This window comes from Corapipo altera, unplaced genomic scaffold (genome assembly GCF_003945725.1).
Source record: "Corapipo altera isolate COAL_440 unplaced genomic scaffold, ASM394572v1 48b, whole genome shotgun sequence".
Taxonomy (NCBI): Eukaryota; Metazoa; Chordata; class Aves; order Passeriformes; family Pipridae; genus Corapipo; species Corapipo altera.
In genome coordinates, this window is record NW_020884884.1 from 17,490,961 (window position 1) to 17,514,487 (window position 23,527).

The 23,527-nt window shown below is 36.9% G+C and overlaps 1 protein-coding gene across 5 annotated transcripts in view; it reads right to left on the minus strand.

The window, feature by feature from the left end:
- Positions 1-266: 266 nt before the first annotated feature.
- SPAST (spastin) overlaps positions 267-23,527 on the minus strand; it is a 39,461-nt gene continuing 16,200 nt past the window's right edge. For all 5 annotated transcript variants that reach the window (XM_027641496.1, XM_027641495.1, XM_027641493.1 and 2 more), the window contains 13 exons: positions 21,542-21,729; positions 20,411-20,544; positions 19,991-20,084; positions 16,642-16,716; positions 15,495-15,566; positions 14,905-14,980; positions 14,315-14,406; positions 12,656-12,735; positions 11,800-11,842; positions 11,083-11,162; positions 9,134-9,204; positions 7,220-7,260; positions 267-5,911 (listed from right to left, as the gene is read on the minus strand). In XM_027641496.1, coding sequence (XP_027497297.1) covers positions 5,789-5,911; positions 7,220-7,260; positions 9,134-9,204; positions 11,083-11,162; positions 11,800-11,842; positions 12,656-12,735; positions 14,315-14,406; positions 14,905-14,980; positions 15,495-15,566; positions 16,642-16,716; positions 19,991-20,084; positions 20,411-20,544; positions 21,542-21,729 — 1,169 coding nt within the window. In that variant the 3' untranslated portion in view covers positions 267-5,788. The remainder of the gene's footprint in view (positions 5,912-7,219; positions 7,261-9,133; positions 9,205-11,082; positions 11,163-11,799; positions 11,843-12,655; positions 12,736-14,314; positions 14,407-14,904; positions 14,981-15,494; positions 15,567-16,641; positions 16,717-19,990; positions 20,085-20,410; positions 20,545-21,541; positions 21,730-23,527) is intronic.

Here is a 23,527-nt window from a genome sequence, read left to right on the forward strand (position 1 = left end):
GTAACACCCCCGTAGTTCCTAGCAGTCCAGACACAGCCTCAAGACTGTGGAATTACAAGCAGTAAGGAAATGGGGATAAGTGTAGAATTTAGATTGTTAACTCAAAATTCAGCAGCACTCTCACCCAAGCAAAAGAAAAGGTGTCATTTTGAAGCCAAGTAAATTGGCTCCAAATTTTTCAGGACTTCACCATGACCACTAGAATCAGTTATGTGAAACCTCCTGGTTTTTACTACGATCTAGGCAAGACTAGGATAAGCACACACTTTCAAGTTCAGCACATTTATTTAGCAAGTAGCACTTCTGTTTACATTAGTTTTAAGAACCTGAGTTAAGTCCTTTAGAAATTGATTTATTTACACATTTATTGTTCCATCATCTGGAATACGACATCTGATTTTTTAATTTTTTTTTTTTAAACCAGCAGCAATTTAATGGGCTTCCAGTTTAATGAAAATGCTCTTAGTTTTGGACATTTTATCTGAAAAACGGACAAGAAAACAGTAAGAACAGGACAAATGCAACATTTTATTGTGAAGCTAAAGCTATGTGACTGCTCATCATGCTTTTTTACACTGCTTATTAGTAAAATGGTGTTCCAACATTTCAGAAAACATTCTTAAAAGAACAATGAAATAAAAGTGCTTCGAAACAACAAAATACAAATATTAACCCCATCCCAGACTGGAGTCGTCCAATATACTTAATGGGGGTGGGGTATGCTGTTTTGTCTCCACCTTTGGTTTTTGTCACTTTAGTACATATTTCTGAAAAATACTGACTAGCCCTTCACATGAGTAAAAATTTGAATCACGTGGTATAAACGGTTCCTGTGTTCCCAGTCCCTTTGATGGGTGTGCGACTGTTAGATAAAGTACTTTATTCCCCACTTCTGATGGTAAAAAAACCTGCCTGAAAGGCTACTCCTGGCATCTTTGAGAACATGCCTGTATTAACCAACTACAAAGAAGGCTGACCTTTTATCCTCAAAGCCGCTTCTCTGAAGAAAGGATTTTAAGAAGTGCATCTCATGAAGGCAAGGAAAGTCTTACAGCAAAACAAGGTTGATCACCATAGTTTCCAGAAATAACGTCAAACATTTGCAAATCAAAAGATCAGCCTCTGAAGAAGTGTTTAGCCAATATATTGAATCCACTGGAGGAGTGTATATCTTGTCAATTATTGCCAAACTCAGGAGGTAGTTATTGACAAGGTAAGAAGTTTCCGCTATAAGACAGTTAACAAAGGAAAAACAGAATACACATTTCCCCATACTTCACAAAATGATTTTGTATTTTCAGGAAGTGGCAGCTTAACTTCCTTGTCCTGCGGAACTATAGTTACAATATTTATAAGAAAAAAATATTGAAAATTATAATGAAAGAAAAAGGTTCTAGAAGAAAATAACTCATCAATTGTTCATTTCTTAGGATGTCTGCAGATCATCCTAAACATGAAAATACACACAGGTCAGTAAGACAACATTCTTCAATGCTAAACAGCAGCTCAAGAGAAAATAATAATGTAACTGCCTGTAATTAGCACAATGACTAGATAATTACTTGCATTCACTACCTGCTTGCTACTCTTCGTTCCATTTTCGATATCCGGTAGAAGTCCCCAACAACTAAAACCATCACAAAAGCTTGAGGCTGCCACAGACAATGGATGAAAATCAGGTTAAGATGCAGTAGTGCTGGACACTTCCCAAAGCTGCCACATGCAGAAGCATCACTGAAGCGCTGGAGTAGATGGAGAAGCAGGTCTTAGGCACAGCTATGCATTATCCATGTCTTGGGTAGGAAAACACTGTGAAAATCTAGGGCATAAAGTCTCACCACAGGTGATTAAGGAAACCCTAAGGAGAATGCTGCTTTCCAGTTGCAGAACAGATGTCTCAGTTAAATTTGCCAGCATATCTGACTTCAATATTCCCAGCAAAAAGTACTTAAATTTCACAAGCTGGACTTGACAGCAATGCCAAGCAATTTATTCTAAACCCATTTGTTTAGAAAAGAAAAAATACTATTTATTCTACACCAGAAGGTAAGGTTAATTGAGTTATATGTATAAAACCTCTAATTTTAAAAACATTTGAGATAATCTAACAGTGAAACCAGCAATGGCCTCTAATTAATGCAGTGACAACACTCCTCGGTTTAGAGATCCCATTCTTCTCCATTTTGAAGTGTTACTATCACGTTTATTATGTACTTAAAGTAAGTTGCAGGGCCATATTCAACAGAACTATATTAGCAACTGACTGTCCAAAGTAGAGTCAGGTAAACGTCTCAGGGACAGAATGCCTATTTCTAATACACTAAACCCTGTAAAGTCTAAGGAAATTAACAGGACAGAGAGACTTATATGTGCATAAATACCCTAATTTAATATTCTGTGTTGGTTTTGTCTTAGCCATAAGGACACAATCTGTACAGGTTTGGTGTAGTCTACAGAAAAGTCAACATTAGTAATGGGGACGTCATAACACATAACGAATTGTCATTTTAAGTAGAAAGAGCATTCTACAGTGCTTGAGTTTTTCCCTCCTGTTATGCCAATAAAAGTAGCAACCTGCAGTCTGAGGAGACATTGTTCTTCCAACATGGAGAAAGACAAAAGGTGATGCTCCTCCTTAATAAAAGCAGGAACCTGTTTAATAGAAGGAGAAAGATGTATAAAGAAAGTTGCTAAAAAACACAGGGAGCTTGGATTGGTTAGGGTTTTTTTTTCTCCCCTCCAGTAACTGCTACACTTAAGGCCAGTAAAACACAGTTGCAGAAGGCCAGACGAGCTGCTTCCTAATCAGCTCAAAAAAGTGGGTCAAGTCACTCATTAGCAGTGGGCAGATTCACCAAAAAAAAAAAAAAAAAAAAAGAAAAGACACTCTAGAGAGCTAATGTAATACCAGTCTTTGCAAAGGTTAAAAGCACCCAAGCTGCTGTCCTGTGTATCTGAATTCAAGATACTGTATTAGAATAGAACTTGATTTTATGGAAAATATAGATGCAGAGTTCTATATATGTACTACAGACTTGGGAAATACAGGTAATTTGAGGTTTGGGCGGGGGGCTTGGGGGGAGAGGGGTGTTTAGTGGGTTTTTTGTTGGTTGTTTTACTCAGATTTGCTCTTATACACAGTTAATCCAACATAGAGACAAAATCACTGAGATGGGACATGTAAAACAAGAAAGAAGATGCAAGATAATGCCTTAAGAGGAACAGAATTATTCTTAAAAGACACTATTCAGAAAATAGCATAAGACAAGACATTTAAAGGAGATTTATGAACTAAACAGCACTTGGTCATGGGCTAAGAATCAAGCAGCTGTGGAGCAAACTGATGTTGCAGAACAAAGTTTTGTTCTTTTTACTGTGTTCCAGCACTAATTTATAGAGCTGTAGTTTACCCATTAAGCAGAAATCAGGTCATAATAGACAACCAAAATGTAGTGCACAGATTCTCTTGACCTGAACTGGTTGCACAAAGCAGTGAAAGGGCTTTTCTTTCTGAAGTAGCAGCTTGTGATTCTGACCCTTTGTGCTGTGTACTGGTGCTACTTTAGCAGACGGGAGCTTCTACCTCAACATTTCAGGTACCCATCACATGCCAATAAGTATGCATTTGAAATAAATAACCAGTATATCCCTCAAAATTAAATGGAGGAAAACAAGAGGTTTGTAAAAATCATTTAGGAACACTCAAAACCAAAGTAGCCATCAAAGTTCTCATTTGCAAAGGATCTCAAGGAAAGGTTACAAAAGCTTTAGGAATAGAACCAAGGGTCTTTCTTAGCTGTAGGTATTTGGCAAATGCTAATACTATAGTAAGAGTCATGCTTAGCACTATGAAGTCTATTATAAGTGTGGATCAAGTCAGCCAGGAATCTCCAACAACACAGACAGTCTACTGAAGGCAGAACTAAGGCAAAGCAAGACATGAGATTTAAGAATCCAAAATCTTTTAGCATTTCTCAGTTCTCCAGAAAAGTGAATCAGGGGGTCAGAAGTCACATGTTTCATTCACGTCAGACATATATTTGAGAGAGTCCTATTCTTAGAAGGCTAGAAGTGGTTTGGTTAGACTACTTCAAAAGGCGTATTAGTGTAACACAATCTTCTCTCATTTGATTGCTTTAAACCTTAAGATCAGTTAAAAGTATCTCTGGTTAAAAAAAAAAAACAAAACCAGAATCCCAAACATATTGCATTGTGCATTTCAGAAGTTTGACAATTTCTGCTTATTTAGTACTCAATACCACACAGTGAGCACAGAGTCCTCTACTAATACTGCATCTATCAGCTAGGGGTTTTTTTCATATATACATATAATATATTATTTAAAGTCAACTTCTAGATGCGCAATTCCAAAAAATAAGTTAAATGAAAAATTAAAAACAAATTTTCTGTTAAGACCAAAAGCAAAGAACATTTGTAACTCATTTTAATTAAAACAACAGTAAACAATGTGCATTTTTGTAATATCACTAAGCTGGGAGAGTTGTAAAAAAACCAAAATCGACCAAACAAAAAACAACCCACAAACCTGCTTTAACAAGGAACTAGTGTTCTGCCTTGCAAATATCTGTGTTTAATCCATGTAGACTTTGTAAACAAGATGTTGGGCCTTTAGAAGTAAAGGCAAAGATGCTTTCCTTTATTACAGTATCACTTAAGAGTTTGTTTTTTTTAATAGCTTGTCATTTATATAATAAAAACAAGTATTTGTACAAAGATGCAGTTTCTCTTTAAAAAAGCAGATCAGTTGAGTGTTTCATACTTTAATATATAAACCTAAACATATGAAAGCTATAAAAACATTAAGGTGTGCCATGTATTAAACATGTAGCCTCATATTTTAATGCTTACATGTGGAGATTAAAAAAATTATCACAATGGAAATTTTACTTTCAATTATCATAAACAGACCAAAATACAGAGTAGAAACACATCATTTCTGAAATTTGACAATTAGCATCACTTACTTCTCTCAAACATCAGCTGGGCTCAAGTTGTACACTATAAGCATAAGCTAACATTCTACCAATGGAAGCGTTACAAAATGCATTAAGAGAAAATACTGCCAGTAAATGAATATCTTAGTCTATTCTTTTATTTAGTTTTTTTCTTTAAAGACAGTTTGAATTGGTTTTAAAGGGTTGGGTGGTTTTGCTGTTCTGCTATCAAAGGTCTTCTTTAAAACTGTTCTGTGAACAATACAGTCACATTACAATGAAACAAAAAGACAAATAATAACAGACCAGCTGCATTTTACATTTTAATAATCATAATTCCCCAATGCTGTTCTTTCTCTCTGCACAGGGAAATTGTTTTATTTGGCACATTAAGGATAAAAAAGTCAAAAACTGAACTGAAGTTTACAAACCTCCAATTGAACATCATTGTTCCATGTTAATTGTTCACCAATGTCATGGTAAAATTAAAAACAAAAAGCCACACACACAACATAGGGAAAAGGTCTTCCAATGATCCACATCATCAGAGCCTTGCAACTGAAACCATATACATATATTATTGTTCAAACCATAATCAGATTGCTAGGAATCTTATCTCAAGTCCTATTGTGCTCTTACTTACAGTGTGTAAATCCTCACTAAATGGCAAGGAGGCTTCGATGAAAACATTTCACATCGTATAATTTTTTCTTAATCTCAAGTTTCAATGCAGATACTTAAATATCTGTAAAGTCCTGTAAACTCTGGCTGCTTTCCAGTAGTCTGCACCAACTGCTTGCCAGGCAGCACTTTGTTTCACATCAAGTAGTGTTTCACACTGTGGTATCTCCAAAGTCCTTGTTCCAGCGAATATATGCTTCCAGTGTCTGAGGGCTCAAACTGCGCTTTATCTTCTTCAAAGACTCAGTGAAATCCGATAGTTTGATATTTCTCATCTAAACAGAAAGTGAAAGACATCAAGATCATAAATGGTCTATGTTTGCTCAAAAAGTACTTTAGTATTCACTTCTAACAAAGCATCTTGATGTAAGACAGAAATTTTTACAGTGAGAAGAGTCATTCATTGGAACAGCCTCCCCAGGGATGTGGCAGAGTCCCCATTGCTGGAGGTTCTGAAGATGTGATTGGACAAACAAAAAGTTGGACTAGAAGGTCTTTAAAGGTCCCTTCCAACCTGGAGTGTTCTATGATTCTGTGACCTGGTGCAAGAATCTTGTAATTTAAGACTACCAGTATTTACCATTTTATTACCCTGGGTAATAGTAACATCTGTCTTGTTATTTAATAGCTCATGAGAGTGTGATATTACTTCCTGTTTCACTAGGTGGTGTAAGCTGGTACCATATTATTACCCTGGGTAGTAGTAACATCTGTCTTGTTATTTAATAGCTCATGAGAGTGTGATATTACTCCCTGTTTCACTAGGTGGTGTGAGCTGGTACATATGAGGGCAGCACAACAAATTATCACAGATGTTGTCAAGTTCTTGCAACAAATCCTTTCAGCTTTTCATAGCCTTAGCTGCGACCTCAAGGCAAACACAAAAAGCAACTGAGAAATTAAGTTTTGCTGCATTTTCCTCTACTTAATTGTGGTTTGCACACACACTTCAACAGAAACTTTAGTACACAGGACCAACCTCTACCTTTTCTTTTGATGTTTACCGATGGTGACAAGCTTAATTATTTTTCTTTATGATGTTCACATTCCATGTGAATGAACGTAAATATTATACATATACACACACAAATCTGTTTTAAAATCACTCACTCTCCTTAAGTTAACCTGCTTTATGTAAATATGGGGTGGAGTGAGTAGAAACAATTTGACTAATACTTCTGAGAATGTTCTGGGGGAGTAACACTGTGAGAAAATAAAAGCCAGGCCTCTGACAGCATCTAACAGGTAACAGACATTGCAGTTCAGCGTGAGGGAAAAGACAGGACAGTCAGCTGAAATGAAGATCAACAGAGACTTGCTATCAGAAAAAGAGATGCTCTTAAGCCTGATAACCAACAAACAACACAGATGTCCTCAAACATCTGAAGACAGATGTTGTATTCAATCAGTATTTCTACAGAATTTTCTTTAATGAAGAAGTGATCAAAAATGATAATAACCCCCAAAATTATCTGAGGTATTTTGTATGATACTATGTGTAAAAAAAAAAAAGGGACCTTAAAAATTTCTAGTGAGCATGCACTTTATTCGGAGGTGAAAACACAACTGCTGGTACAGCTTACCTCACTGGCAGACATGTTCTTGACCTGTTCAGGTTTTAATTCTGTAAAAATAAAAGGTCAGTGAGTTTCGCAAGAACAACTTTCATCACTTCTGAAAAATAAAACATGTTAAAAGCACTTTTAATCTGGAAAAAAAAACCCTGCAGGTAAATATTATACCTTTCTGCCTCAACATAATCTCCTGTACAGAAAGGTACATGGTGTTTTTGCCTCCTTCTTCCCCATTTATCAGCTTCTCAACGAGGCTGCTCCCCCACTCAGGCACTGCAGATGCAGTACAAAGCAGTAGCAGAATTACTCCTTCTTCCTAAAGTATGGGAAACAGCACATGAGCTAACAAGAGCTACCTTCCCCTGTATCATTCCTGGTACCCAGAACTGCCCTACTCCCTACTCAGTTTCAGGAAACAGTCAGCCAAGAACACAGAAATAAAATCAGACCAGGCATACTGGAGCGTGTCTTGCCCTATGCTGCCCTTGTGGGATCTAATCCTTCCCATACCATTCACCAATTTACCTTTTTTCTTTTTCCTTTACTTGCAATGCTGTTATGGTATCAACATATTACAGCAAACGTTTTGCTCTGAGGGTGCAAGAAAAATAATCTAGGCAGGACTGGCAAGGTTGACATTGAAAAACATTTTAAAAAATAAATTGTTTTATACGGAAGCCAGGAGCAGGTGGAAGAAAGACGTAGCACAACATTTCATGGTCTCTTCTCGAAATGGACTTTAGTGTGAAGTGAGTTGTCAGCAAAGTAAAGCCTGCATACCTAAATGCATGCACTATTAATTCCACCACTAAATAAATATATTCAAATTCTTAGGAGATATGATGTCTCTTATAAGAGCCATTTAATGCAATTCTGTTTCCAGTTATTATGCAGGATTTCAGAAGATGTACCTTACAATCTCAACAGCTGAAAGAAAATGTGTAGAAAACATTACTTTCCAACAGCTGCTTTCAAAAAGATAGTGCAGTGGCAAAACTGCATGCTATAGGATTTTTTACTAAATTAAAAGAATAAGAAAACAAACACACCCACAAAACATGCACAGATCTCTCCTCCCCAGCTATCATTTAAGAGGGCTGCAACAACACATAATATTACAGAACTGATATTACAGAACCCTTCTGCTCTGCCTGCCTTTAGTACCTTTCTGTCAGGTAGGATGATATGGCTGCAAACAGAGAGCTAATATCAAATCTTCACAATCTTTTCTTCACAAAAACCCCACTACTGATCTCCACTAAGCAAAATCAGCCCCTTCAGATGTGGCTACTGGACACATAATAACTAGCTAGTGGAACAGAGAGAACATAGAGAGGGAATGTTGGACAAAACCATCCGCATTAAAATTGTTTTTTTCAAAGTTGGAAATGTCAGATGAAGAACAAATATTTAAAACTCTACTTGAGTCTCAGCTATCATCTGGATCACAATTCCACTTTAAGAAGACTGAAAAATAAAAGCAGCTATGCCATTCAAACTGTATGTAAAAAAAACCCCCACAAAACTGCTTGTTTCAGTTTTCCTTCCTTTAAAGTTGAAAAAGATTTGCACTCTTAATCAAGACAAATAATGCAGAGACTGCTATTCAAGTAATAATTTAGATAAAACAGAACTGACACCAAACTCAGAAAGACATACTAGTTAAAAGTCCCATAAACCGTCAAGAAACACTTCACCCTGCTGTCCTCCTAAGAGACAAGAATGGTCTGTTTCACATGGTGAGATACTGAAGAGTTTTGTGTAAGTGAAGTCTTATAAAGATGCTGTTACGAAAACTAGACTAAAATCCAATGTGAAAAGTTTAATTTCAGAGGTTTAAGAATTATAAAGATGTAAGAAAATATGTCTAATGTCAGGGCAATAAGCTTGTTCAAAACCTAAATAAAAATCTATACAGCTTACCTCGAATGGGGCCCAGGGCTGCATCCTTTGCTAATGCAGTTAGGTCACTTCCAGAGTATCCATCTGTCATTCTTTGTTAAAGCAAAAAGTGAGGAAAAGGAGGGAAAAAAAAAATACAAACCTGCTTTAAACCATATAAATATAATTGCAGATAATTAAAATGTTACTTACTCAGAAGTAGTATTACTTTGATGTTATTTTGCAAGTTTAATAAATCAGAAGTGAGTTCTAGTTAAGCGATCTATATTTAAGTCTTTCCTAGATTAAATTTAAAGTACTTCAAGTCCCAAATAACATTCTAGAAAAAGCAAAAAGGTATCAACCAGCTTGGATTTGTAGATAAAAACTAGTCTCAAGCACATTTACTATTTCTGTTATGAGAACTCCCTACCACTAGTTTATCAACATTTGTCAAATTAATATCAAACAAACCTCAACTGTTCTGTACTCTTTCAACCCGATCAGTACAATGAGAGAACCCAATACCACACATTAAATATGATGTGATATGAAGTGAACTGAAAGGAGGATAAATTCTGATATCTCCTGGGGTTTGTTTTTTTGTTTTTATTATAAAACTGGCAGTCATACAAACCATCCAAATCCTCAGAACTACAAGGTAGGGGGTAAAAATATTCAATCCAAGGAGCCAATCTCTGTGAGAGCTTTTCCAGAATTATATTTAATATCCAAGTTAACCGATTAAATACTTTGCAGAATAAAGGTCTCCACTAAACTAGGAAGCCACCAATACATCATGCCAACATAAATGAAAAGTAGTGGTACAGGTTACCTAAAGGAACATTTCAAAACAAAAAAACCCCCACCCTTGTAGAGCAGTGGCTAGCTGCAGCAACAAGAGTTTAGTCTTATGAAGATCATTAAGTCTGTTATAGTTTATAGAAAAAGTTGCAGAGGAACAAAGGAACAAAAAATCATGAAGGAGGTTGAATACCTATTTCTTTCAAAACAAAGAAAGATGGAAAACAAAGCAGGCAGGACCCTCATCTTTTATATTTTCTCTAAACCCTTTAAAAAAAAGGTGTACTTAAGCTGTATTTGTAATGTGGTTCATAAATTTGCAGTTAGAATACAAGACACTGTCTTTTTCCTCCAGTTAGCAATTACTGCAGCCTAAATGAGGCCTGAGCTAGCAACCTTCAAATACAGAGAAAATATGTTCAGTTGGATTACACATCAACCTTTGTAATATTACTAAGAGGCTGACAAATGCTACATACAAGACTGTACTCATGTCCTGTGTACTACCACAAACAGGAACAAAGACTAAAGTACATCCACTTGCATATTTTTGCTATCTCACACTCTGTTTTGATTCTTTCTTGCCCTAGGTGCTCTACCTGCTTTTTAGTCTAACTTCTTTCATACCTATTATTAGATTTAGGTGACTAAAAGCAATAGTGTCAATCTTAATGATGAAAAACATAAGCCAACTCAGTTTCACAACAGGAAGGGCATTTAACTCACATTTTCCCAATCAAATATGAAAGTGAAAAGAATCTAAAACTATCCAGTGCTTGCTCTGCTATGCTGGTAATACATTCAATTCAACAAACCTAGCAATGGACCACCACAGAGAAGTTGCTTCTGATTTGAAATGCATGCCAAGTGCAAAATTGGTCCTGCCTGTCTGCATCAGGGAGGAGAGCAGGACTGCCTGGGGGACGGGTGGAGAAGCAGCCTCCTCCCTCCTCCTCACAGGAAACCACTCAGGAGTGTGTTTCAACACTAGAAACCTGTCTGGGTGTGTGTGTATACATACATACATATAAATATATATGCACTTTCATACAGCCTGACAGGAAACCATCTTCCCAAAATGCATGTAATTCATATTGTCACTATCTGATGATTTACCTTAGTTACATTTGGAATTAATAAAACAGTCTGATGAGTATATTTATTCAGTATAGCTACAAAATACTTACCTAGCTAGTTGAGCCAACTCTTTTTGGGTCAATGGACTTCCTTGCTTACTTAGAAGGTTTTTTAGTAAAATCAACCTTGTCTAAAAGAAGATACAATTATCAGATGTAAAACTCATTTTCACGGTACACTTAAAATTGTGTTGCAAGAACAAAATTACATGTTTGTCAGTTTGAGTTTTGTGCTTCACCAGTTTAAACTTGCCTATAGTGCTTTCGTGATTAGACTGTGCACTATCATCTCTTCAGGAGGAGAGATAGGGACTGGATAATAACAAGATCAAGGGTCTAACTACTCCAAGAATAACACATAAGAATCCTCATCAAAAGTCCTGATCTGCTGTTGAGGTGAAAAACATTAAGAAAATTACTTTAATCTTTTGCAGTAAACACTCTCCTCCAGCCAACCAACTGTGCTCCTGCAAGTCCCACTTCAGACTTGTCCATGCCTGCCAGTAAGCAATGCCTCACTAACCAAGACATACTGAGTAGCTACTACCAGATTTGCTACTAGCATGAGTTTAAAAAAATCAAAAAATCAAAAACTTAAAACAGTTGCCATAATTAAAGCACAGTGCATACGGTCGAGCTGGGCCAGAAATTAATTCACAGAACCGTAATCACCCACGAGGGCAAGCTAATTGCTTATAAATATATCTTTTAGTATTTTTTTATTAAAATTGATCTGAAAAAGAGAAATAGGAATGGAAAACTACTTACTTCTTCATTTGGTAAAGATACATATACCCGTTTGGTGAATCGTCTGGGAAAAAAAAAACAAACAAAAAACCCTCCATACATATACACACACACAAACACACACTTTCATAACTTTTGACACATACAGATCTAACATTTGGTTTGGTAACTGTCAAAATTTAACTTCCATTATCAAATTGTAGAGCTTAGAACTACAGATTTTAAAAAAACCAACACCAACAACCAAACAAAAAATATGCACAAGCCACTGGCGTCACCTTACTCTTATTTGAAGTTGTAAGACTCCTCCCAGAGAGGAAACGCTCTAAAGGTAGAAATACCAGTGACTACCAGTAACAAAATGAAGCATCTCTTCATTGTACACAAAAAGGCTTTGGAATCATTTGAACAGACAGTGCTGAGTGCTGACATATCTATTTTCCTCAATCAAGAATGAAAAGAGAATAAAGTATGAGTGCTTTTAGCAAAAAGTCCTAAGGCAAATCTACAGGAAGATCTGTAATTGCATGGGACATCAGAAGTCCAATATTCAGAGAAAAGGAATACTGGATTTCACCAGTCATTTTTTTTCCTTCACTTTGCCATTAAGATCCAAGTAATAAAAAAGCAACAAATATACAAGAAATTTAAAAAGCACTGACTTGATCTCAACAGGTACTGCTGTTTCAATTCAAGGCCATCATGACTGTGCAGATGCATCCCAAAACAGAAGAGTAAAGCATCTCTGAGAGGTTAAATAATTTAACCTTGCTTCTACTTATTCCAAAACTTCACCAAGACACTAAGTAGCAAAACCTGTTCTTCATAATGAATATCATATTACTATATTCAAAAAAAGTAAGAGACATTTTGATACCTGAGGACAGCATCATCAAGCTCCTGAGGCCTGTTTGTTGCTCCCATCACAAGTATTCTGTCCTCTCCAGAAGACTGCACCTGTATAATGTAGGAAGGCAAGACAGATTTCAGTTTACACAGTTTACCATAAGTACTAATAAAATAAAAGCAGTTAGACACTTGCAATGTATTCAGCACACTGATGGGATCTTAATACATGTGCTTTTTTCCCCCCATTAAGCTACCTTTAAAATATTCTCAGATAAATCTAAAGTCAAACTAGAAAAAAGAAAAAAAGGAAAAAAAAAGAAAAAAAGAGAGGAAAAAGAGAGAGAGAGAGAAGAGACAGAAGAAAGAAAAGAGGAGAGAGAAAAGAGAGAGGAAAAAAAGAAAGAAAAAAAAAAGAAAAAATAATGTAAACACTGGACACTGTGATACGATGCCCAAGTCGTATTGCTTGACAAGTCTTGCTGGAGAAACCTGAGACTATAAAAGGCACTCAGAAGTTTACTCATCCAGAGATAATTATGTTTTAAAAGCCAGAGACTTTCTACTGTCTTAGTTTTAACACCAAACACTGTTTTGAAGCCTGCAGAGGGATAATCAAAACTTTAAAGTATAGCTGGAACCACTACACCAGATCAGAGATTCATCTAACACAGGTCTCGCAAGAATCTGGGAATCAAAATGAGAAGCTATTCAATAGCAGAAAGATACAGCCAATTTCCCTCCTAATTCACTCAATTTCAAGGCTTGATTTTATACCCAATAATAGGGAGACTTATAGCTTCCACACCTTGGAGAAAACTTCTGGGTGTCAGAGACATATTATTTACCTGGTGCCCAATTCTTCATAGACTTAAGTTCACTGCTACCTTACCAAGTTCAAAAGGTTCCACAAAAATATTGTATGATACAGTTACACCTTAATGCAAAGTTTGCTAATTTAATATTTATATTTAATCTGCCCTTTTCGTTCTAAGAGAAAACTGTGTGTGTGTCTTATAATTTCTGCATGTCATTGTCACATTGTCCTGATTCATCAGTTTTGGAGTTTTTCCTAATCTTGTTTTCTCTCCATATAGTTATCTTCTCCTCCTGTACCTCATTACTATTGCTTCATCACTGAAGCAATATTCCACTGTGCTAATGGAACATAAACTAAATTTATTCAATACCAGAAAACAGTGCTGTGTGACAGAAAAATATTCTGATACTCATTTGTGTGTGTGTGCACGCCCCTCTGAAGCCCAATTCCTCTTTCTGGATAATGCATACATGCTATTAAATATATTCTTACAGTACCCTGTCTTCTCTAGCTCACAATGCCAAGAAAAACGCTCAACTCTCCCTAACCCTCAAATGTCCTGCCTGCTCCATAAGAACATTTGTCCTCACAGCTCCTTCATTATTGCCATTTGTTATCCTTTCTCCTGTGTGCATCATTCTTCAACCCACTATTTCAGCTCATGTCTAGATTACTACCTTAAACTTCAGATTGAGTTTTCCAGAACACCACAGTAAGAAGGTAAAAAATTAACAGCAACTGAAAAAAGGAGGGAGACAGAGCTAAGCCCCCAGCAGCCAAATCTTTTGTACTTGATCTATAGCTTGTACTGGCACTCACTACATTAGCCAATTCAGCTAAATCAAACAATACCCAAGACTAAATACTTACACCATCAAATGCTATTAAAAATTCTGTTTTTAAACGCCTGCTAGCATCATGTTCACCTTCTCGTCTTTCACACAAAAGGCTATCAACTTCATCTAAAAAACAAAGAAATACATCTTAATTAAGGATACAACATCAAAGTCTTCATATTTGCCTAAGTTCTTTTGCTAACACAGGGCTCCATAAGAGAGATCAGATCTTTATTTCTTAGGAGACAGCTTGTGTAATGTGTTGTCCTTTGAATATGTAATACCAAGCACAGAGGAGAGGAAAAAAAAATCTTGCTGAAAAACTGCAACAGAGGACAAGCAAAACCCATTTTCATGTTTGAAGTTTAATACATAAATGGACTTACTCTGTAGAGTCAGCACAGTATTTGTGGTTCTGAGGGCATTTCTTCACACTATTAACACCAATTAAATAACATAACAGTGATTTAACATGCTCTATTATAGAACAACTGATAAACCACAAGGTCACATCTGAGATACTTGTCCTGCAGTGCAGAATTACCCAAAAGAAATCTACCCAACTATTCCAATTTAATAAGATTATTTAAGAAAATAAACAAAAGCCAACATTTAAGCTCTTACCAATAAAAATTATAGAAGGTTGAAGTTCTCTGGCTACAGCAAATAGAGCACGCACCAGCTTCTCCCCTTCGCCAACCTAAAACAACAATAAATTGGTTTTGGAGGGAGTTTAGAAAGTTTTTACTACAAGACAGATATATAAGCGGCCTACAGAAAATCTTGCTGATAGCCAGTCACACTTAGTCCATTTATACACACTCAGATTATCACTAGTTCAGTATTGCATATGTCTTAAAAGAAACATTACAACTTCACTTACGATCACAATTCAGTTAACTGTCAAGAAATTTTGGTGCCTAAATTAAGAGAGTTAAAGGGAGCTGGAACCCACTTAATTTACTTTTTAAAGAAAAAAATACTCCACAAACACTCATCTACAGCACAGTCAGGGTCATCCTAAAGTGCAAAAACCTTTGACATTAATTTATCACAAGCACAAACTGAAATTTTTTATATCACAAGTCACTTTTTAAAAACTATGCTCACTACAGGCTAACAGGTGACCAAGGACTCAGACATCTCTAGCTTTCTCAAGCCCAAAGTACAGCATGTGTGTTTTCAGATCAGTATAATTTACAGCTGCTACTTACGTATTTTGAAGTTAGGCTCGCTGCACTTATATTAAAGAAAGTAGCATTTGATTCTGCAGCAACTGCCTTGGCCTAGGAGGAGGGGGAAAAAAAGTACTTTTTGAAACATCACACTGAAGATAGTTCTCTCCTTCTGTAGCAAGCATTCATAGCCTGATTGATGGTTTTGAAAAACCCTATTTCTTCAAAGAGAACACCTTGTAAATGGTACAGAAAATGTCTGTACAGGCCACTTACAAATAAGAATGGATAAGCAGGCAAACCACAAGAGAAATTTCCAGACTCCCTTAGACTTCTCTAATTACATTTATTCCATAGCCAAGTACAACTTGCTTACTAAAGAATACAAGCCCCCAGCTCCAATCAATTTATCCTAAGTAGACATGTGAATCAACTATACCACTCAGGTGGTAATTTAAGGCAGCAGTTGGATCAAATCACATTAAAAATTATGTTGGTTTTTTTTTTTCCTCCTTATCCTATCTATAAAAAAACTAGGTTTCCTGAAAGCTAGGAAATACAATCAGTTCAGTCAGAATGCTCATTCAGACTACTTTCTTCAACAGTTTCACCATATTCAAGTAATTATGATTGTCTGGTTATACAGTTTAATTTTAGTGATCAGCAATTATGTTCCAGTATGCAAAACACAACAGAAGAGCCCAAGTGGGCTCCTCAACATTCACACTCCTGCACTTCAGAGCTGATCCAGCTTCAGTGCCAGCAAAGAGAGTATGCAGCTGCAGCCACGCCATGTGATGCAGGACAATGTGCCCAGCTCAGCTGCATCAGGACACTCAATGCTCCCTGGCTGATGCACAGCCATTTCACTCCAGTTCCCCAAATCTAGTATATCAGGCTGAGAAAACAAGCTGCAGCCAGACAGTTCAACAGCCCTTACACTCTTTGCATATCAGTGCGTGAGACAATCCCCTTTCTTGCTACTGTGCTCCCTCCCCATTTTCAAAATTTATTTCTCCATTAAAATCCACTGTTAAGAACAATTTTGCATTTTTGTCTATAAAATGACACCGTAATACATACTCAAGAAGAATATACAGTTTATTACCACACGAGCCAAACTAAAAGCCACCCTTCCTGGTTACATTTTAAGCCTATCAACTCATGCATGAAGTAATTTTCTCACCAACATTGTCTTCCCATTTCCTGGTGGGCCAAACAGCAATAAACCACGTGCAGGAGCTCTTAGACCTGTAAACAACTGAAAAGTACATCACCATAAGTTATCTTCAAAGACTTAAATAAAATGTAGCTTTGCCTTGGTAAGAAAATGGTCTAAGACTGAGGAATGCCTCATTGGTGCAGTGCTTGTAACAGTAGCAGTGCCACAACAGTACAGGCTTTGAGAGAGCTATGCTCTCTGTTACTAACTTGACCTGATGCACACCACTATTGTTTCCCACACAACAGTTAAATTACACTACAATTGTTCTGTGCATGGATGCACTGTGAAAGTAGTTTAAAACGCTGTCCAGAAGACAGACTAGCCTATCAAGTTTAAAGCATCAATTCCATTTACAAAGGAGGCAATGCAGGTGTGTAGTAGGAGAGCTAAAGCAATGTTCCTACAAACTCCATATGGAAAAACTCCTTCATCTTTCTTTTTTTGTTAAATGAAACTTGAGAAGACAAGCTTTCAACGAAACTATTTAGAATATTACTTAACAACCACCTACTCCCTCTATGTGCTACTGATAGTCATCTCCTCCCTCTAACTTTGCACTGGTTTCATCTTTCCTACACTATAAAATAGCACTAATCATACGTATCAGCACAGCAAGCAAGTGTAAAAATTCTCATAGAGTACATATCTTTTAGTTATTATTGTTGCCTGTCTTCTCCAGCACTTTGTCTTTACCCCTTTCCTCAAAAGTTTCAGAGTTCCTTTTCCAGTCTCACACTCACCCGTCCCTTCCAGGTTCTAATAATTCCACCAAACAAGTAAAAGAAAAAGTAGGGAATCTCTCGTATATACATCCCATGTCTAAATAGCTCTGTCAGGAGGCATTTCTTTCCACAATACCCACGAAAACAAATAGCTCCATTACCAGTGTTGTATTTCTACCACAACTAACATGCATTTTCTCTGTTATTTCATCATCCACAGCATTTTGTTTGTGCTTGACTCTGATCACTAAAAGTGGTTACCCGGCTATTCACTAAGTGAACACTCCAGTGTTTCTGCTTTCCATGCTGCATATCACCATGTGCATTTTCTGTCTGACTCCTTTTGTTTGAAATCATTCTTTGGAAGTTCACGTAGCCCAGACCAAACCTGTAACTTCCTCACCTTGATCATCACCTACACAGTTCAGCAACTGCAACTGCCATTTATCACCAAGACACATTAAGCTTTTCAGGTTTTGTTAACCACTAATCATGGTCTGAACTAATTTCTACCATTCCACTACCATCTTACTGCTGAAATGACTGCAGCCTGTATTTTCTGTTTATGCACCTCAACTCTTGCTCTCCTACAAAAATACCATTAATTGGCTTGTTAAATATGAATTTGAATTCAAAACTCATTAAAGTTAAAACTCAACTAGGGTTAATTTACTAAATATCCCCCTATACTTGCTACATCTACTATGTTCATTTACAAGGAGTAAAACCAACATCTCTTCTTCCAAGGAAAGTTTAAAAATTCACAGGATTCTCTGCCCCTATTACATCTCAACCTACACCGAGGTCAGGCCAGCTATAGTAATATGAAGACGACCTGAAAATACCACCTGTTACTGGAAAAGAGCAATAACTACTCCCAGCCTCACATCTCAAAGTCCTACCCACCCAGCTCATTTATCAGTGTTACCAAACAACAAACTTAACATACTATAGCACTGTAATAACAGAGATGGTACAATGACATTTTCCTTCTGCGTAACAACATCAGAGCATGCACATTTATTGCCAAAGTTTTCCTTAAGCTTAATATTTCTGTGATGCTATGTGAGGTTTAGGGTTTCTTTCCTGTGATGCTTCAAAACCAGAAGCTGCGTTAAGGAAAAGAGGAAAACCAGAGCAACTCCAGTCACATGTCAATGTGACAAATGAGACCCAGAAGCAAACAAAAAGTACAAACAGCAATTTTGCTTCAATAATCATAGAATCATAGAGCGGTTTGGGTTGGAAAGGACCTTAAAGATCATCTACTTGCAACTCTCCTGCCATGGGCAGAGACACCTGTCAACAGACCAGGCTGCCCCTTCCAACCTGGCTTGAACACTTCCGGGGATGGAGCATCCACAATTTCTCTTGTGCAACGTGTTCCAGCACCTCACCACCCCCACAGTGAAAAATCTCTTCATAATATCCAAATCTAAGCCTACTCTTAGCTTGAAGCCTTTCCCCCTTGTCCTGTCACTACCTGCCCTTGTCAACAGCTCCCCTCCAGTTTTCTTGTAGGTCTCCTTCAGGTACTGAAATGCTGTAATAAGGTCACCCTAGAGCCCCCTCTCTCCAAGCTTAATAATCCCTATTCTCTCAGTCTTTCCTCATAGGAGAGGTGCTCCATCCCTCTGATCATCTTGGTGTTCCTCCTCTGGACTCACTCCAACAGGCCAATGTCCTTCCTCTCCTGGGGACCCCAGAGCTGGACACAGTACTGCAGGTGGGGCCTCACCAGAGCACCACAGAAAATGATCGCACACAATTTCTGCAAAAGTCATGCCACTTTTAGCAAGCCCAGCTCTAGAAAATGACCAATTTGATTTTTTTTAAGTAACTTAGAAAACTCCAGTAGTATATAGACTAGCCCTGAATCTAGGCAGTAACAGTAGTTGAGGTACCACCTATGATCAATAAAAGCCTAAATGACCAATTTTCACACTGCCAAATAAAGAGGAAATCTGCCCTCAAATGTTATGTACTTCAGCGTACTTGCTTGTTCACTACACTTATTTGCATCCTCTCCTGCTAGAATAAACTATTCAGTGTCTAACCAGCATTCTCAGAGAGGATGACCACAGTAACAATATAACATTTTTCCAATCAGATAGTGCCATGACCTAATTTACTTATACAGATCTCATCTGTTCCACTCTTCCAGTTCGGGTCTTTGTCCTTTACATGGCCATATAGGGTTGGACACAGAGTTATAGCTATCTGGAACACTCAGCCTCAAAAACTGTGAGGATTTTTCTCTGTTTGTTCTTGTTGTTTGTTTGTTTTGTGCGGTTTTGTTGGGGTTTTTTTAGGGGGTTGTGGTTTGCTAGTTTGGTTTTGGCTTGGAGTTTGTTTTCTTTTTAAGCTCTTGCCCCAGTCACTTTCTCCAACGTTGACTAACCAGAAGACAAGGAATTTTATGATAGTATTTTAACACATTCTCCTTTTCCAAGATGGCTATCACCACACAGCTACTGACAGAAATCATGATCAGTAAAGACAGAATTCAAGAATCGCCACTTCATGTGTGAAGCACAATACATTTCTTTCATCCTGTCACAGATTGATAACAACACCCAGTTGCTTACCTCAGGTCTAAGAGAAGGAAGGATAACAATTTCTTGCAAAGCTTGTTTAGCCAATTCCTGCCCTGCGATATCATCAAATTTGACAGCTGGCCCACTAACAAAGAAATGGAATACTAATTAGTCTAACAATGAGATACTCTTTTTCAGCTGCAGCTGACTAATTTAATGCGCTTGACTATTTATACAGAACTCTTCTAAGAAAACCTACAACTTACATTGCTAAGCATTTAAAAAGAGAAGTATTTCTGAACTGAATGTTCATCCTTTTGCCAAAGTAACAACAAAAAAATATACCCAAAACAATCCTCCCAAAACCTCTCGACAAACTAGAGGCACTAATTTCATTCCAAGTGGACCAAGACTGTACTGAATGAAAAACTGATTTTCTGCATTGAAAAGCCTAATTTTCTTCAGACTTACCTATCAACAACTTCATTTAGGATAAGATTAGCAAGATTACTGTCCACATTTCTAAATATCTTCATGTCTTTCTTTTTTCGAGGAGCAGGGGTAGGAGTAGAAGGCTTATTTGTTCTGCTGTTTTTAGGAGCAGCCTGGAGAGGGGAAGGAAAAAACCAAACAAAAAAACCCAGATCAATACTTTAAAAGCAGAGTGTTAACAAAACAACTTCTACATTTCTTTTGCTCCAGTAGAACATAATACATTAATAAATAACAGATATTTTGATGCTGTATTTTGCTACAAATCATATTATCATATTCAGCCATGGGTAGAACACCTTAGGCTCCAATGGTGAGGAGTCTTTGGTTTGGGGTTTTTTTGTTTGATAATTCATTATATTTAACTACAGTATTGTCCCTCAGCATATTCTAGAAATAAGCATTACGAACCATTTCAGATCCTCCATACTAGGAGCAAGAATTTCTACTGCTGTCATATTTTAATAACAGGTCACTTAAAAGCTTTCATGTTGTAGTAGCGATAACATTTTAACCACTTTTATGTTCAGTCCATTCTGCTCTTTATTTTACTTTACTGTAGGAGTAATGGGGGTGGGAGGGTGATAAGGATGGAAGGGAAAAAGATGGGTCAACCAAAACGCTGTATTTTTCTGTATTCTTAGGATAGGACACATTTTTCTGTTTCGGGCACAATCTAACCATAACTTGCTTTTCAGTACAACCTGTGCACGCATGAATGCTTTAGAAGAGCAGGAACTCATAGGAGGAAAAATCTGTAGTTCCGGAATAAGATGGTTTTTTTCCCCCACTATCTTTACATACTGCTATTTATTTTCCCCCTAGATAGCCTTCACTCTATTTCCCATGCAATTTTAAAAACAAGTATTATTTATTACTGTGATTAAATTTAAAATCCATTTGCCCATGCACCCACCCGATGTCCCCCAATTTCTGAAATCCACTCTGCAGCCCAGCTCAAGAGGTTTGGCCAAAAAACGTAGGGGTTTCATGTCTTTTTCAAAACTTTCTGCTGCTACAACACCGCAATAAAGGCATTAAATCCAGTGTTCATTCTGGAACTTACATTCATTTTTCAATAGTATACTCCTGTGTTTATCCTTACCATACCTTGTGAGTTGAAGCTGCAGAATTGGGTGCTGGTCTAGACACAGAAGATGATGATATCCCACTGTAGCTGGGTGTTCTATGGTGACCTGAAAGGCCTGTGGATCCGGTTTTTGCAACAGTTTTTGAACGAGGAAGCGAATTACTTGTGTGTGTTAAGGGATCCTTCTTTTTTGGAACTGCTCCACTTTCTATAAAGAAAACCAATGTAATAAGAACATTTGCTGCAGTCATACTTTTACCATCAACTCTAACTTGAAGATAGAATTATTGAAACATGTAATACAGTTTTACAGAAGAATAACGCAAATTTCTAAAGAGATTAAGTACTTTTAGGGGGATATTAACTGCTGCTTTCACCTAAAATTAAGACTTGAAATTTTAGGAGCTCTCAAAATGAACACTAGTTAGCCATCTTAGAAAAGCCAGAGATAACTGAGTCCTTTTATCAAGGGATGAACACCATCCATCCCTTACAATGCAAAGTCTTCTGGCTTGTGTTCTGCCGTGTTCTTGCCAAAGAACTCCTAAAATTATCACTATAATCATCCCCAAATTTCAAGCCTTTAGATTCAGAGCATTCATTCCTTAAGTGGTGTTAGCAGGCTTGTTACTTTGGATTCTAGCTAACACTATCCAGACTTTCCAGAGGCATCACCAAGGCATTTTAAATTGGGAATACTGAAATAGTTATACCTGCAAGCAACTGTCAGGTGTTTTTTCTTACAACTTTCTTTCACTTTAGGAATCTCAAGGGGTAAGTAAATTCTAAACGGACAGCTCTGAAGCAGCTTACCTTCCTACATTTAAAATTAAGTCTTAAAATATATTATACCATTGATTTAAACACCACCAAACATTCCATTCACACTACTAATTCACCTCAATGATGAAGCAGTGAAGTCTCAAATCAGGTGACAGAGAAAAACTTAAAATATTGGCCCCAAGCCATCACACTACAAGAGGCCATTTTGGTCTAAACAAAATAGCACTTGATTTCTACATTCTACATTCTCCATATGGGATACAAGACAAAAAGAAGTTTTTTGGCACAGAAACAGCAAGTGTAAAACATCAAATCAGAGACTAAGAGATAAGAACATGCTACAACAAGCAGGCAGGTTGGTCAGGCTGGTTAATGATTAGAGAACAGCATTAGATGGGAGACTTTTTGTAGTGGGAATACACTACTGGAAACTGTCTAGTACAGTATTGTTGTCTGCAATGAAAACTGTAAATACTGTCATATTTTATACCCTTTTTAAAGGACTAAGGAGCCTTTTGATTAGATAAGAGAAATATGGTTTCAGAAGTAAGGAAGCTCAAGATGGATTTCAGCTACAAGTTTCTTTACAAAGTTTTTAGCAGTCTGCAACTCAATTTGATCTGTTTTAAGGAACAGGCCAAAAACCTCTGATTTTTAAGGAAATTAATGACTCTGAAGTATTTTTAACATAACATTGCAATTCAGTGAAAAATGCTTTAAGTAAAAAGGGTTGTAATTTTTAATGTTGTGCTTAAAAAATTCATAGAATACTTTAGTGAAACAGTATCATGGAAGGATCAATTAACTACTACCATGTTCTCAGCGTCTTTAAACATACTACCAGGAGCAAATCTCTACACAGCCTGCAGGTATCCTTAACTACCTGGCTAAAAGGTTTCTAAAGCCTTTGTTCCATCACAAACCTACCCCTTTTTAAAGTTAAAGAAATTCTACAGGGGTCATCATAAACAATGCAGATATATCAATATGCAAAAAACAAGGGAACTTGAAGCATAGAATTAAGTATATTTACCTCTAAGATATTTCTTGAAAAAAGAAAACAAAAAACCACCCAAAACAAAACAAGAAAAACCACCAGAACTGGCTACTGATTAAATCACACACAGCTCCAGAGTTGGTTAAATTTACTTAGTCATTCCTACACAGGAATTTCCAAGTCAAAAACTCTTTAGTCATACTCAGTAAATTTAAAGTTCAAAAAG